At 38.8% G+C, this 16,355-nt stretch overlaps 1 protein-coding gene across 1 annotated transcript in view; it reads right to left on the bottom strand.

Annotated features, from left to right (window-relative positions):
* TMEM30A (transmembrane protein 30A) overlaps positions 1-14,853 on the bottom strand; it is a 54,717-nt gene extending 39,864 nt beyond the window's left edge. The window contains exon 1 of the mRNA XM_021000137.2: positions 14,460-14,853. Within this exon, the coding sequence (XP_020855796.1) occupies positions 14,460-14,735 (276 nt within the window). The 5' untranslated portion in view covers positions 14,736-14,853. The remainder of the gene's footprint in view (positions 1-14,459) is intronic.
* Positions 14,854-16,355: the final 1,502 nt, after the last annotated feature.

Here is a 16,355-nt window from a genome sequence, read left to right as displayed (position 1 = left end):
GAGTGACAATTCTCCCCATAGGAAAAACTAAGTGGAGGAAAAAAACATGCTTATGGCCAGAGTATGCTATGCAAGAGATGGACACCCTATAGAGCTTGTCCATTTGTGTATGTGTATGACTGAAAGGTGATGAAAATGAACAATGAGCTGAGGTGAACTGTCACTGAGAAACTATAAAGTATTTTTAATGACCCCAAGAATCTCTTTAAAACAAAACACCTTCTTTTTTAATACCAATGTTCTTCCAGTGATGTTGGATGGCTGCTACAATCTCCAACAAACTGAAGTTAAATATCACTCAAAGGGCAATGACTAGACACATGGGAAGAAGCAGGTTGCCACACAATATAAACAAGGAACTGAAAGAACAATATAAAGGAATGGAGCAAAGAAGCATGATGGAAAAAGAATAACGGCTGTCATGAGTAAAATTCAACAAAAGTAGACTGAGGCATGTTTTCTCTGAGCAGATAACGTTTTATTAACAGGGCACAAGACTATTAATAAAAGGATCAGTGGTTTGTTTTGATTTATACCAAAGACCCCAAGATGAAGACTTAACTCATAATAAGGTTAAAACAAAGAACAGAACAGGTTAGGTGTTATCATGGTTGGGGACAACATGATTAGTCGCATAAGTGAGATGTGGGGGACAATATGATTGTTTGGGAGTTGGAAAAGAGAGGCTAACAACAGCTCCCTCCTACCCTCCTGTGACTAAGAAAAGTTCATTGAGTCCACCTGCAAGATTAAAAGATAGTGGGCCACACTTCTCCGGAGAGCAAATCATACATCCTTGAAGCGTATCTGCATCCCTCAAGGATAGCAGATTTCCTTGGGACAAGAATAGAACAGCAATTAACAGAAGAACTGGATTTCTAAATTTAACTCCTTACAGACCAGCTGAATTGCTGAGCTAAGTTCAGAGACAGAACCATGACTTAAGCAGTTACAGGTTAAAATCAATTAACTGCAAACAGGATCAATAAAAAAATTATACATAATCAATTTAATCTTTTCATGGTCCAGTAATGTAATAAGAGCAAGAGATAACTGGTGGGCAGCCTACATGCTTCACTGGTATCCACACCATGAGGAAGAAAGGCCCCCAGCACAATGGGTAGGGTCACTGTGATGAACTTATGGAAATATGTGGCGTGGACAAGAGGCTTAAAGAATGGACAAGTATGCATGTGTGGCATCTATACTACTGGAAGGAATATCCACATGGATGAGCTGAAAGATTCATTGGAGTAACGAATGGATAATCACTCAATAAGCTCTTACTTACAGTAAGCTCTTACTATGCACCAAGCACCATGCTAAGCTGGGGATACAAAGTAAAACAAAAACACATTCCCTACTCTGAAAGAGCTTACAATCTAATGGACACAACATGCAAACAACTACATATGTATATAAGATATTGATAATAAAATGGGGGGAGAGACCTAAAAAGGCCTCTTGCAAGAATAACATGTAAAACAAAGCCAATGCAACCAAGATTAGGAGGGAAGTAGAAAACTGGGAAAAAATTTTACAACCAGTGTCTCTGATAAGGGCCTCATTTCTAAAATATATAGAGAACTAAGTCAAATTTACAAGAATACAAGTCATTCCCCAAATGATAAATGGTCAAAGGATATAAACAGGCAGTTCTCAGATGAAGAAATTAAAGCCATCTATAGTCATATGATAAAATGCTCTACATCACTATTGATCAGAGAAATGCAAATCAATACAACTCTGAAGTACCACATCACACCTATCAGATTGGCTAACATGACAAAAAAGGAAAATGATAAATGTTGGAGAAGATGTGGGAAAATTCGAACACTAATGCATTGTTAGTGGAGTTGTGAAATGATCTAACCATTTTGAAGAGCAATCTGGAACTATGTCTAAAGGGCTATAAAAATGTACACACTCTTCGACACAGCAATAGCACTTCTAGGGCTGTATCCCAAAGAGATCAAACAAATGGGAAAAGGACCCACATGTACAAAAATATTTATAATAGCTCTTTCTGTGGTGGCAAAGAACTGGAAATTGAGGGGATGCGCATCAATTGGGGAATGGCTGAACAAATTGTGGTATATGAATGTAATGGAATACTATTGTGCCATAAGAAATGATGAGCAGGCAGACTTCAGAAAAACCTGGAAAGACTTTTATGGACTGATGCTGAGTGAAGTGAGCAGAATCAGGAGAACATTGTACACAGTAACAGCCACGTTGTGCAATGACTAACGTTGATAGACTTAGCCGTTCTCAGCAATGCAAGGATCTTAAAGTCTTAACTTCCTGGATGGAAATGGAAAATGCTGTCCACATCCAGAGAAAGAACTATGGAGTCTGAATGCAGATTTACTATTTTTTTTCCTTCTGTTTAGCCTTGTTTCCTTTTTCTGGTGGTTCCTCCTATTGGTTCTAATTCTTCCTTACAACATCACTAATGTGAAAATATGTTTAATACGAATGCATATGTATAGCCTATATCAGATTGAGCACCGTCTTGGGAAGGGAGGGGGTAGGTGGTAGAGAAAAATTTTTAACTCAAAAGCTTATGGAAGTGATTGTTGATAAATCAAAATAAATAAATAAATAAGAAAGAATAACATGGAATTAGTATAACAATTTTTAAGTCATAAAGGGGTTTTAAAGGGCATCATTATGTTTATATTAATAATCTATAATATGGATAAAGGATTTGCTAAATTATAAACAAATCACTAAATCTTGAACTTGGAACTACCCTCCTCCAGGTACCACCATCTTACCTTTTACTTTCCCATATCCACTAAATCAACTCTTCAACCCTCAAAAATCACAATTATGGTATGGGATTTTCTTGGCAAAGCTACTGGAGTGGTTTGCCATTTCCTTCTCCAGCTCATTTTACAGATACCCAGAGTCACACAGCTAGTAAGTGTCTGAAGCTAGACCTGAACTCAGAAAGATGAGTCTTTCTGACTTCAGGCCCAGCACTCTAGCCACTGCAACACCTAGCTGCCCCATCCCCTCACATTTTTTACTGATGAAGAAACTGAGGCCCGGTCAGATGAAGTGAGTTATCTATGGTCACACTGTAAGAATCAGAAGCAAGATTTGAACCCAGATCTTCTGACTGAAACTACTTCACCACCTTAGTCAGCCATCTAACTATATTTGCCTCAATTTCCTTAGCTGTAAAATGTGCATAATAATAGCACCTACCTCATGGAGTTGTTGTGAGGATCAAATGAAGCAACAGTTGTAAAGTGCTTAGCACAGTGCCTAGCATGTAGTAGGCACTATACAAATGCTTCTTTTCTCACCCCACCCCTATGCTTTCCTTGACAATTAAAAACATAAGTTCACAATGATGACAGAATTTGCCATTATTCTCAAGTCTCCATCAACACTCCACTTTGAGCAAATTATTTCACCCTTTTCTATTGAAAAAAAAAAAACCAAACCAAAAACTGAGATTATCAAGAACGAACTCTCTAAACTAGCCATTTTACCTCTAAATATCTGTCCAGGGGTGGAGAACACGTGGCCTCAAGGCCACATGTGGCCCTCTAGGTCCACAACTACATGCCTTCAACTGAATCCAAACTTCACAGAACAAATTTCCTTAATAAAAGGATTTGTTCTGTAAAACTTGGACTCAGTCAAAAGGCAGCAGCACTCAAGGACCTAGAAGGCCACAGGTTCCCTACCCCTGAGCCATTTTTCTTTTCTTTCCTATGTCAGAGGAAGAGGTATCCATTCCAAGATTCATCTTTTTACTCATGCCTTTGCTCCTATGTCCTCCCACTTACCCCAGAACTTGCTTTTCATAATTAATCTCTCTAGCATCTTCCATCTCTCTTTCCAGTGAATTCCATCTACCTTCAAATATTTGGATATCTCAATTATCCTGGGGGAAAAAAGAGCTCTTCACTTGACCCTGGCTCTTCCCTTTCACTACAAGACTTCAAGAATAGCTGATCTATATATCTGGTGCCTCAACTTCTCATCACTTAGTTTTGCTATTTAATCCCCTATAAGCCAGCTTTTGCTCTCTCCCAATACTGAAACTATAATATCAAAAGAAAACCTTTATGTTTCCATACCACTTTAAGGTTTACAAAGTAACTTCCTCACAAAAGCTCCATAAAGTAAGTAGTTCATTATTATTCCCTTTTTCAGATGAAGAAAGTGAAACTGAGAAGTTGCCTGCCAGAGATCACACAGCTAGTGTTGGAGTCAGGATTTAAACCCAGCTCTATTTAACTTCAAGCCTAGCACTCTTTCCACTATACCACACTGCACTCAAAATTCTCTAATAATTGCCTACCAAGGCTTTTTCCTAGTCTTCAATTTCCAATACCCTACAGCTTTTGAAATTGTGCATCACTCACTCGTTTCTTGAAATCCTTCCTTCCCTTGATTTCTAAGGCCATATATTATCATAGTTCTCTGTTTCTCACCTCCTATGTCTTGAAATACTCCTTTTCCTTCAAGGTTTAGCCTTGTACTCTGCTCTTCTCTTTCTTTCTCTGATATCTCACTCAATTCTATGTCCTTGACTATTATCCTGGTGAAGGTAGCTCACAAATTTGATGTAGTGGAACCAGTGACAGACTTAGTCAGAAAACCTGCATTCAAGTTTCAACCTCAACACCTTCTAGTGTCAACCAGCAATGACAATGTCATGAGACTTATGTGGAAACCAGGTTTATTACAAGAGAAATGAACATGCATGTGGAACCCAAAGAGTTCCCAGTCTTTATAGAAGTTTATACATTTTTATAATAGCAGGACAAAGGGAAGAGGGGATACCAGGAAAGGGAATGACATGGGAAGGGGAATACTGCAGCAAAGGTGGGAAGAAAAAGGTGGGGAAAAAAAACAAGACCACTCTCCACAGGGAAGAGCAAGGTGATGTCAAAAGCTTCATTCTTTTCCCTTGGGAACTGCTAGACTATGAAGATAGGAGGGTCTGCTTATCTACAAGGGACCCCAGATGCCCCAGCATTATCCCAGCCTGGCACAGACCGACTGGAGCCTGTCTTGCCTCCCAAGGACAGACAGGGAGTCCAGCTTGGGGTACAACAACACATTATGTCAGCTCAGAGAGAGCTTCATCCTTAACACATTCAGGGCTTCCGGCATGCTCTGGATCTAGTGTTTCTGGAAAATATGGCAACTCAAAAAAGACAAGTTCAGGGGTTAACAATCCTTAACACTAGCTTTGTGATGTTGAGAGCAAATTACTTGCCTGAGCCTCAATTCCCTAATCTGTAAAATGAGACTAATGATATTTGTACTACCTATCTTGCTGCATTTTTATGGGAAAGGTGGTTTGTAAATCTTAAAGCATAATGGAAATATCTCTCTAGCCTCGAGCTCTCTTCCAAGCATTTCCAACAGCTTTCTATATACTTTTTTAATCAAGGTCCTACTGTCATCTTAAGTTCAACCATAAACCAAGGTATCATTAATTTTTAGATGTAGAGAGACCTCAAATATATGTAGTCAAATCCCTTCATTTATAGATATGGAAACCAAAGCATAGAGCAGCTAAGTGATTTGTCTAAAGGCATGTGACTACTCGGTCCCAGAACTTAAGCCAGAACTCGCATCTTCTGACTTTTAGTACAATACTCAGTCAACTACACCTTACCTCTCACTTCCCCAATACTTTTTTAAAAGGCTTCCCTTCCTTAATTCCCTATTTCTGTTATTAGTACCATTATTCTCCTAATCATGGAGGCTCGATTTTTTACTCCTCTCTCTTACTCCAAGTCAAATCAAACCAATCACCAAGTTTTATTAACTCTCCTTTTGTAACCTCAATGGTATCCACCCTATTCCTTTCCATTCTCACAGCCACTACCCTAATCCAATATCTTATCAATGTACTCCATTTCAATAGTTTCTTCAGTTATCTCTGCAATCTAAACTGCACATTTCAATCAAATTCACCTTCTGAAACATGGCTGGGCAATTCACTCTTGGACTCAAAGAACAACCACTCCCCCCCCCCAAAAAAACTTTCCTTCCCACCCACACCATCCACTATAGTCTACAGAAGAAAGTTCAAGTACTTCATCCTCCCATTCAAGATTCTCTACTAATTTTAACCCCAACCAATTTCTCCAACAATACCTTACAACACACTCTCTAATAGGAAATTTCAACTCCAGCCAAATGATCCCCTCAATACACACATTTCTTTTGTGTCTTTACTTATATCTCCTCACCCTCAAATACCCTTACCTCTTGATACAGAATAATTTCCCCTTTTATCTGTTTTATCAAAATCCAATATGACTTTCTACAACTAGCTCAACTATCAAGTCATCTATGAACAGAAATGATCTTTTTAGCAGAAAGGCTTAAGAAATTGTAGTAGATGAATGTAATGGAATATTATTGCCCTATAAGATATGATGAATCCAAGGAACTTTAAGAAAAATGGGATGGCATACAAATTGATACAGACTAAAGTAAATGGAAGCAGGAAAAACAATATACACAATGACAACAATGTAAATTAAGAATATAATAAAACAAAGAAGAATAGCTGTGTAATTAATCACTAACGCAGGCCACAGAGAAGATATGAGGCAACAATATAATACAATGGAAAGAGTACTGGCTCTGAAGTCAGAGAACTCGGGTTCAAATTCTGCCTCTGCTATTACCACGAGGGCAGGTAGGTGGCACAGTGGATAGAGTGTTAAGTCTGGAGTCGAGAAGACTCATCTTCCTGAGTTCAAATATGGCCTCAGATACTTACCAGCTATGTAACCTTGAGTATGTCACTTAAATCCTGTTTCCTCATTTGTAAAATGAGCTGGAGAAGGAAATAGCAAACCACTCCACTATCTTTGCCAAGAAAACTCCAAATGGGGTCACAAAGAGTCCAACATGACTGAAAAACAGCTGCACTGCATTTACTATGAGACTTGGAAAAGTCACTTCACTTCCCTGGACTTCAGCTCCACCATACATAAAATGAGGGTGTTGGACTAGAGGGCCTGTGGGGTCCGTTCTGGCTCTAGACTTCTGACCTTTATAATAATCTTTTGTTAAAGAGGTGAGAAACTATGGGTTAATAATTTTGCATACACTGTCAAATTTGGTTAACATGTCAGCTGGTTTTGTTTAACACAAGAGAAGGCTAATTGGTAGATGAGAAAGATGATATAAAAACAATAGTTATCAATAAGATTTTGTTTTTAAAGAAGCAAGGTCTTGTTCTTTTCTGAACTCAAAATTCTTACTTGTTTGGCATTTATATTCTGCCTTAGACTCTCAGAATTTTAAGAGTAGGGATTTTACACATCATCTCATCCAACTTCCCATCTTTAATGCACAATTTTCTTCAATATCTCTAATACATGAACACTCAGCCTGTTTGAACACTTTGTACTATATTAGTGGCAGACCCACAAGCATGAAATTTGACCAAATTTAAGCCTGTAAACGAAACAGACCTGAAGAAATCTTTCCTCAATCCTACTGCCCCTCTTTAAGAGAAGGGGAAGGAAAGAACTGACAGCAAACACTATAGTTATACAGATATTACTGCTAACATGAAAATCTGCTTCCTGGTAGAGGCAACTATTTACAAGTAGTCATTTAAAATAATGAATAAATATTTTACAAAACAATGTGTCTCACCAATTTAATGTCTATTTCTATCCTGAGGAAAAAACTGATAGCTAAAAAAAAAATGCCTACAGTATGCTATACTAGAAACAGCATTAGACTGTATATAAGAGCTCATTTCTGGTTTCACCTGTACTAATATATCACCTTGAACAAATTATCTAAATTATCTGAAATCACTGTTTCTTCATCTATAAAATGAGGGGCTTGGACTAACATGGACTAGATGACTTATAAGGTCCCTTCCACAATTTTCTGATTTTAAATGTATGTATCTTATGTCACCAAATAGATTTATGTGCCCTGAACCAAGCACCACGTCTTATATTTTGTAGTATCTACTGTGCCTACATACACTGATACTAACTGATTAAAATCTTTTACAAATTTAAGAGATCAACACCCTTACTCAAGTGCATAGGGTTCTTCATCAGTTGAAACTTCAACTGGTTCTCTCTAAAGTCTATTTTGTAAGGAAATCTGTTGGATCTAATACCTGTGAATGAAACAAGTTTTGTACTAAAGAAGTCAGATCTATTATAGATAGAAAAAAATACTCAGAGCAATAACAAGTATCAAGGAGTTCTAAGAGGGGCTTAGGTTCCATTATTTTAAAAAATTCATGCTTATTAAATGTCAAAAGAATGAAAGGTACAATGCAGCACACAATGACTGAATAGTTACCCGCCAGGCAGACTTACGTCTTAAAGACAATAAGCCAGAAGCAAAACAAACAACAGATGTGGATGAATAGATTAGCTATGGAGTTATCAGGTTTCTGAGTTTTGTTTTCCTGCCACTGCAATTGTTCTCCTAAATCAAACGGAATTTTTCTCCTTAGTACTTCAAAAAAACGTGTTCTATTTCTTAAGGAAAAGAGCATAAGGCCAATGCTATGTAAAAGGTAGAATTAAAGGCTATGCGCTTTTTACACTGCGCAGAAGTAGTGAAAAGCTTCTATTTTTGAATGTAACTCATAAAGGAAATCAATATAAGGTCTGTATTAAGTAACTCAACAAAATGCTGAGTAACAAAATATGTTACCAGTAGAATTAAGTATATTAATATCAAAATGGAATTCTAAGTCCCATCTCAGACACACAATCTCACGAAAATATTTTAGTGATGAATGGAAAAATGTTATTCTGTTTGAATGAACTATTTCTGGTTGATAAAAGAATATGAAATCATCAGAACACTAGATTTTAAGTTACCTGACCCCAAATAGGTGCTAATTTAGTCTTATAGTTTCTCCTACATATATATAAGGTGATGGAATTCAAGTAGATGTAGAAAGTTTTAAAAAATCACATTAAAATACTCTGAATTATATTTCATTTACAATGTTAGATTTAAATTTCTTTTTAAAAAGCAAGTATTAGATTTAAACAAAAAAAAATCAGAACACAGAACTGTCAGAGAACTATATTCAAAGATTATCTTGCATACGCAAGAGTCTAATTCTGTGGCCTTAATTTTCACTTTAAAATAATTTTGCCTAATTTTAAAGATCAATTTCTACTAAGTAACCCTTTTCTGAAATCTAGTCAAAAGCATTTCTTTAGTGTCGATTATGCATAGAGCACTGCTTTAAAATACTTAGCCAGTTAGAAAAGAAATCTGTTCTTATGATACTTAAAGAGACTCTTGGGGACCAGACAGCCACACATATACATACACCAGTAAAAGAGTACTGTTAAACACAAGTGATAAACAAAACAGAAAGATGCAAAAGAACCAATTATAACCATCTGGGAGTGGTACAAGAGGAAAGTACACGATTAGTTTGAGATCATGGAGGCAGGTTTACAAAAGTTATTAGAATCAGTAGAACTAGTCCTCTGAGGTCAAACAGCTCTGAAGATGACAAGGATCAAAGTGTAGGTTGTCAAAATGGTATCTTAATTCAGAATAAATTTTAAGTTTTTATAGGATCAGAGATTTAGAGCTGTATGTGACCTTAGATATTTAGTCCAATCTCCTCAGAAGGAAGAAAGTGAAGTCCAGATAGGTTAACTGATTTGCACAAATTGAAATAGGCAGCAAGTGGCAAAGCTCCAATTCAAACCCAAGTCCTCTGACTCCAATTTAGATACTTTCCACTATACCACAATTTACAAAGATAATCTTGTTTGATGTCTTCTTAATCTTGTTACAGACAGTAACTTAAAACTGGACTGCATTCAAGGACAAAACCACATCCCAATTAATATCTACATTAAACTCAAGAATACTCTCGATTGGCCTCCTCCAAGTTAGGTCAATATAATTTCCATTACAAATTCAGTATTCTTGAGCCATAACTAACACTGAGGGCCTTAGGAAACAAAAAAACATTACTTTTATTTTAAAAAATTTTAACTATCTCCCACCTATTATCATCTACTTCAAGAAAATACTAATTTATTCTTTGACATATTTCAAATTTTTGTGATATGATTAAACATTAAAAATATTTTCAGGGGCAGCTAGGTGGTGCAGTGGATAGAGCACCGGCCCTGAAGTCAGGAAGACCTGAGTTCAAATCTGGCGACAGGGCAACCACTTGACACTTACTAGCTATGTGACCCTGGGCAAGTCACTTAACTCCAAATGCCTTAAAAAAAATTTTCAAAGAATTATATAAATTAAGTTGAGGCTCACTTTTATGAAGAGTCATGTGGCAGGTGTAAGTAGACTACAAAAAGCACCAATCAATAACTGTGTAAGAGAAGTAGAGTAAGAAATAGCAAAGGATTTACTGGAAGATATGAACAAGTGTCATATCTGCATGGTTATTTAGAGTATCTACACATTGATAAAAACATAGATCCACTGACGAATATTCCTCAAAGTATGAAAGCGTATACACTGGCAATTGCACTATTCCTATTAATATTATTTTATTTATACTACACAAATCTAAAAAACCCATAAAACATAGATACATATATTTGATGGGAGGAAAAAGCAGACTGTCAGTTACAAGCATTAGAACGTGGAAAGAACAAGCACCTTTTTCAGGGGAGTTGAAGGTAACCTATAGACAATTAATTACCTTTTTTGTAACATTCCTTGGTGTCAGATAATTATCAACTGACTTTATCTCAGACTTGAAAATCTGAAGCAGACTTCCAAGAATATCCTGATCTTCAAATGAAACCCTACATAAAAGTGCCAAGTTTATTTTGCCCTGATACTCTGGTATAGCACAACAAAATGAAGACTGAGAAATGAGGAAATAAACTTAAAAGGTGTGGGAAGATTACAGTTTCTAAGTGATGACAAGAACTTCCTGTTATACAACTACACAGAAACACAACATACTTTGGGCTACATACTTGGTTAAGCAAATTAAAAACCCTGGGTATAACGGACAGTGTTTGGGGAAATTATCTGGATTTTTATATGTTAAAGAGATAGTAGAGGGTTTATTATGGTCATTTCTTCAAATCTCCAAAAGTAACAAAATTTTAAAATAATCTATAAAAGAGAGCTAAAATTATAATCAGAATATTCAAATTAAAAGGAATGTCAGAAATCATTTAGCTCAACTCTTTCATTCTACAAAACCAAAGCTAAGATTTGTAATGTTAGATCTGAGTTCAAATTCCAGCTCTGTTACTCACTGTCTGTAGTACCTATTTTCACAAATGCTGGTACTTTCTCTGTCCCTGAAACAAAAAATTTCATGAGTTTCTGGGACCAAAAATATTCATTACCAGAAGCTTGCCTACCTGGTGATGATTTTTTTGACCCTAGGAACTACAACGTACCTCTCTGAATTTATCTAACCAAGTTCTCAGCCAAAACACATAGACCTTGGGGTCTCACATGCCTTCTGGGATGCAATGCACCTCCAAGAACCACTATGAAATAGGAAAAGAACTTTAGTTCTATAATCGTGGTAGTTACAATTACTTCTCTTTTTTTTTTGGTGAGACAATGGGGTGAAGTGATTTGCCCAAGGTCACACAGCTAGTAAGTGTGGCCATCTAGCTGCCCCCTACAATTCTCAACCAAAGTTTAATACCACTAGGAAACATAACTGATATATGTTCTTACAAAGTCACTGCCCATCACCTTGAAATCAATGACTCTGAAAATTTTAGGAACTGCTATTTTCTAGCCAAATGTAGTTATTTCAGATAAAATCCTGAAGCACTAGAAAGAGCCTTAGACTAGAAATCCAAACATCTAGGCCTTCATTTCAGGTGTACCATAAGCTTGCTGTGTTACCTCTGGTGGGTTTCAGTTTCCTATATGTAAAAAAGTACATATCTCACCTACTAATCTTAGAGGGTAATTTTAAGTATATTAGACAACGTAGGCAAAACATTTGGAAAAATTAAAAGCATTACAGAAATGTAAGGATTATTTGTCATTATCAATAAACTTGTATCATTTTTAAAAAAAAAGATTTTAAAAATTACTTAGCCATGCTGTCACATATCCTTTTAAAGCCATAAGGGGCTTTTGCAATCACATAATCCTTCATTTTACAGAGGAAGCAACTGAGGCACATTGACCTTAAGTAACTTTCCAAAGTCACAAAGCCAGTTCGTGTCAAGGCCCGTACTGTAACCCAGCGCTCCTGACTTCCAGACCACTGCTGTATATTATAATGACCTTATTAGAACAGAAATAAGCATTAAATACGTGCGCACGCGCACACACGGAACATCATAAACACGGATATAAATATCAAATATATGTGCACACACACATATATATATATGGAACCTACCTTCAGCAGTTAATTACAGTAGCAATTAAACAAGAAAAAATCACAAACAGGAAAACAGATACCTGTGCCCTTATTTGATAAGGCACGTAAAAAAAAGGAATAACCCTAAAAGCCCTATTAGAATACACACATAAGTCCAAAAGGTCTATAAAGCTGTTAGTACTATCTTACAAAATTGGATGATGAGATAAAGCAGTTAACAAAAAAAAAAGAAATCAAAAAACTTCAGCATTCATCTCTCCTCTTCTTTTTTGGATTTTGTTTTGTTTTGGGGAGGCAATGAAAGTTAAGTGACTTCCCCTAGATCACAAAGTTTGTAACTGTCAGAGGTCAAATTTGAACCCAGGTCCTCCTGACTCCAGGGCCAGTACTCCATCTACCTGGCCACCTACCTGCCCCCATCCCTGTCCTTTTAAAAGTAACAAAATAATTTCAAATGGGCAAAAAAAAAATTATGGTTGCATAGGACATGAGCAGTTATACAATTTATTTACTGGTGGACTGTAGATTCTAAAATGGCTCTTTAAACCCATTTTTACCAATACAGAGAGCCGGTTGTAAAGACACAAGACGGTGCTCTGATCTCCTTGGGTCTAGTTTCTCCTCTCTCCAAACCATCCTTCACATTCAACTGCCAAATTGATACATCCAAAGTACAGGTCTGACCAAGCCACTCCTCCTTTCAAGAAGTTTCAGTAACACTCCACCGCCTTTAGGGTCAAAATACAAATTTCTCACTAGGCACTTAAAATCTTGCACAATCTAGCTCCAACCTATTTTTCTGGAATCATTCAGATTACTCCCTTTCAAATATTCTATCTTCCAGCCAAACTGGCCCACTTGCCATTCCCCTTTCTAACATTCCATATTTAAATTCTTTGATTTATAGGTATCTGTTGGCCTGCCCCCACCATGGAATGTGGGGCAATCTCACCTATGCCTTTTCGAACCCTTACTTCCCCTCAAGGCTTAGCTCCTGTTACCTCATACAAGGTCCCTCCTTATTCCCCTAAATGATAGTGGCCCTGATATCACTATACATTTTCAAAAATATATATCCTTTATTTACATGGCAGAGATTACCTCACTTTTATTTGTATCCCCAGCTCCTGGCACACAGTAGGCCCTTAATAAAAGTTTGTTGATTACTGTTTTCAAAGAAGTCATTAGTGGGAAATTGATTCTTGGCTGTTTGAAAATAATCCTGAGTTTTAGCAATAAAAGTTAGCTACTAAACTACCAACAAAAATACAGTAGCTATCCCATTGCTTTAAGACGATGCTCTCCTGTGACTCCAAGACCAGTCTTCCTTCCTTTTAATCTGCAGAACTACTTAGATCCTACCTCTGAAGATTATGATGAACAGGATTAGTAATAACAGGACTAAATTACAGTACAAAACGTTCAAAACCTTATAAGAGAAATGACGTTTCAAAGTTTTATTAATCTCATACCTTATAACTAAAAAGATCTGTTTATACCCAAACACAGAGGTTACCTGTGCAATGCTCTTTCATGAACCAGCATTTGATCTAACAGCTGATCTTTATGTTTTAGATGAAGATCAATATTTATGTGTTTTTGACTCCTTTTCCCCACAGTCCAGTTGTTAACTTACAGCCAGGTAATTATACTATGCCATTTTAAATTCCCTCTGCACGTCCAGCTGAGTATCGTTTCTTTTCTTCACTTCCTGCAGTAAGGCTGTTAACAGTTAACACACATCTGCCACACAGAGGGGAAGAAATTCGCCAGGTCAAGTCAAAGGCTTCAGAAATCCGCCCTCAACAAAGCGTTAATATACACTTTCCATAATAAAGGGATTTTCTCCCCCATCCCCTTTAAAAACAAAAACAAAACCAGAAAACCTCCACTATCACACTCATTCAATCATTAACGTCATTCGTCCTAGACAGGAGGCAACCCCGGAAGACACCAGACCCAGCTGGACAGGAGAGCGGTACCGAGAGGAAGGACAGATAAACAGACAAGTAGGCAGGTAAGGGAGGTGGCCGTGGGGACGGAGACCTCCGGGTCCCACGACCTCCCTCCCCGCCCCCCCCCGCTCCGTCCTTCAGTGCCTCACCTCAAATTCACGGATGTTGTTGGAGGTGACGAAGACGCCGATGCCGATGGGGATGAAGATGAGGCCGACGATGAAGAAGGCCGGCAGCACGGTGCCCGCGGTCAAGATGGGCTGCCAAGCGGGGAGACGCTGCTGCTTGAAGGCCGTGTTGTCCGGTCGTCGGCTCTTCGGCCCGCTGCCCCCAATCGCGTTCCCGGGCCCCGTATGGCTGCCCACCACCAGGCTCGACCCGTGCCCGCCGTCCACCTCATCCTTAGCGTTATAGTTGATCGCCATCAACCCCTGGGGCCCGGCTCCCGGTCACGCGGAGGAGCCTCCGAGGGGACGTCGCCGCCGAATGTGACAGGAGACCGGGAGGAGGAGGAGGAGGAGGAGAAGCAGCCGCCGCTGCTGTCGGGGCGGAAGGGGCGGGACGCCCTAGCGCCGAGGATCACTGACCGGAAACTGGCGTCAGCTGGGGGCGCCGGAGGAAGGGAAGGCGGAAGGTCGAAGAGGCGGAGGGGAGGGGTGGCTGCGCGCCCTGGATAACCGTCAGCCCGGGAACTCTGGGGGACGGTTCGTGCCCGCCGGAAAACAGACGGCCTGGCGTGGCGCATGCGCCGCGAACAGGCCACTGCGCCTGCGTGAAGCGCGATACCTTACACGTTAACCCACTAGGTACTATCCTTTCTTTTGGAAGCGCCTCCCAACCTTCTAGTCTTCGAGTCGCACCCTGGACCCTGAGATCGTAGAGTCCAAGATCTAGAGCCCAAAGGGCCTTTAGCCGTCAGCTGTTCCACCCCAACTCACAAGTAGTCCGTGACAGAACTGGAATTCGAACTCAGGGCCTCAGCGCCTTCCACTGCCGATGGCCTGCAGAACCTTCTAGGGAAGAGTATTGTTAAGTCGTGTCCGACCCTTCGTCACCCCATGTACCATACTGTCGGTGGGGTTTTCTTGGCAGAGATAACTGGAGTGGTTTGCCATTTCTCTCGTGGATTAAGGCAAACAGGTTAAGTGACTGGCCCAGGGTCACACAGCTATTAAGTGTCTCAGGCCACATTTGAACTCAGGTGTACATGACTCCAGGCCCAGCACTCCACCAACGGAGCCATCTAGGTGCCTTTGTTAAGGAAGTGTAAGCTTTGGGTTTCACAATAAGGCCACCGAAACTTTATGACAATCCACCTACCTTGGGAGACCCCCTCCCCACTTACTCTTACTTCCTCGTCAGAGTGGCCATTAGCAGAAACCCATAAATACCTGGGCTGGAAAACCATCTATTTTTGCCCCTTCAGTTGACAAGTGAAGAAACTTGTGGCCCTGCACAGGGGAGTGCCTGACTTGATGTAGTTGCCTCGCTGCCAGCCAGCAAACATGGATTGATCCCTTAGGTATTGTTAAAAAACATTTATACCGAACAGAACCTGGACTTAAAACAGAAGTTTTAATCAACGTTTCTGTCTGCTACATTTCCCCCTGAAAGCCAGTTAGGATCTTTATTGTTTGCTTCTTATAGAATCAGCCTGTTTGGGGCATAGCTTCTGGATGAAAGCGCTCAAACTTCTACTTTGAGGAAAGCGGGAATTTTTGTTTTCTTTGGATAAGGAAGGCCAAGAAAGGGAAATGGGAGGAAGTGCATGTGTGGGATACTTGGCTGTTGGATATTTAAGTAAAATATGATAGCCTGCAAGACTTTCGTGGGATTGGTTGTCTACACCAATCAATCTGATAAATATTTGAGGAATACATTTCTGGCCCTTGCAATTTTTAGTGTTTCCTAGAAAGCTTGTTGTACTGTGACAGCATCTACTTAATATATACAGAAATATAATATATTTATAATATATAAAAGTTTTATATATATAACATAAAATATAGAGAGAAATATAAAAATATATTTATATATATAAAATA

This window comes from Phascolarctos cinereus, unplaced genomic scaffold, assembly GCF_003287225.1.
Source record: "Phascolarctos cinereus isolate Bilbo 61053 unplaced genomic scaffold, phaCin_HiC Scaffold_5;HRSCAF=322, whole genome shotgun sequence".
NCBI lineage: Eukaryota > Metazoa > Chordata > Mammalia > Diprotodontia > Phascolarctidae > Phascolarctos > Phascolarctos cinereus.
The sequence above is the reverse complement of the archived record's forward strand: the minus strand, read 5'-3'. Positions and strand labels throughout refer to the sequence as shown.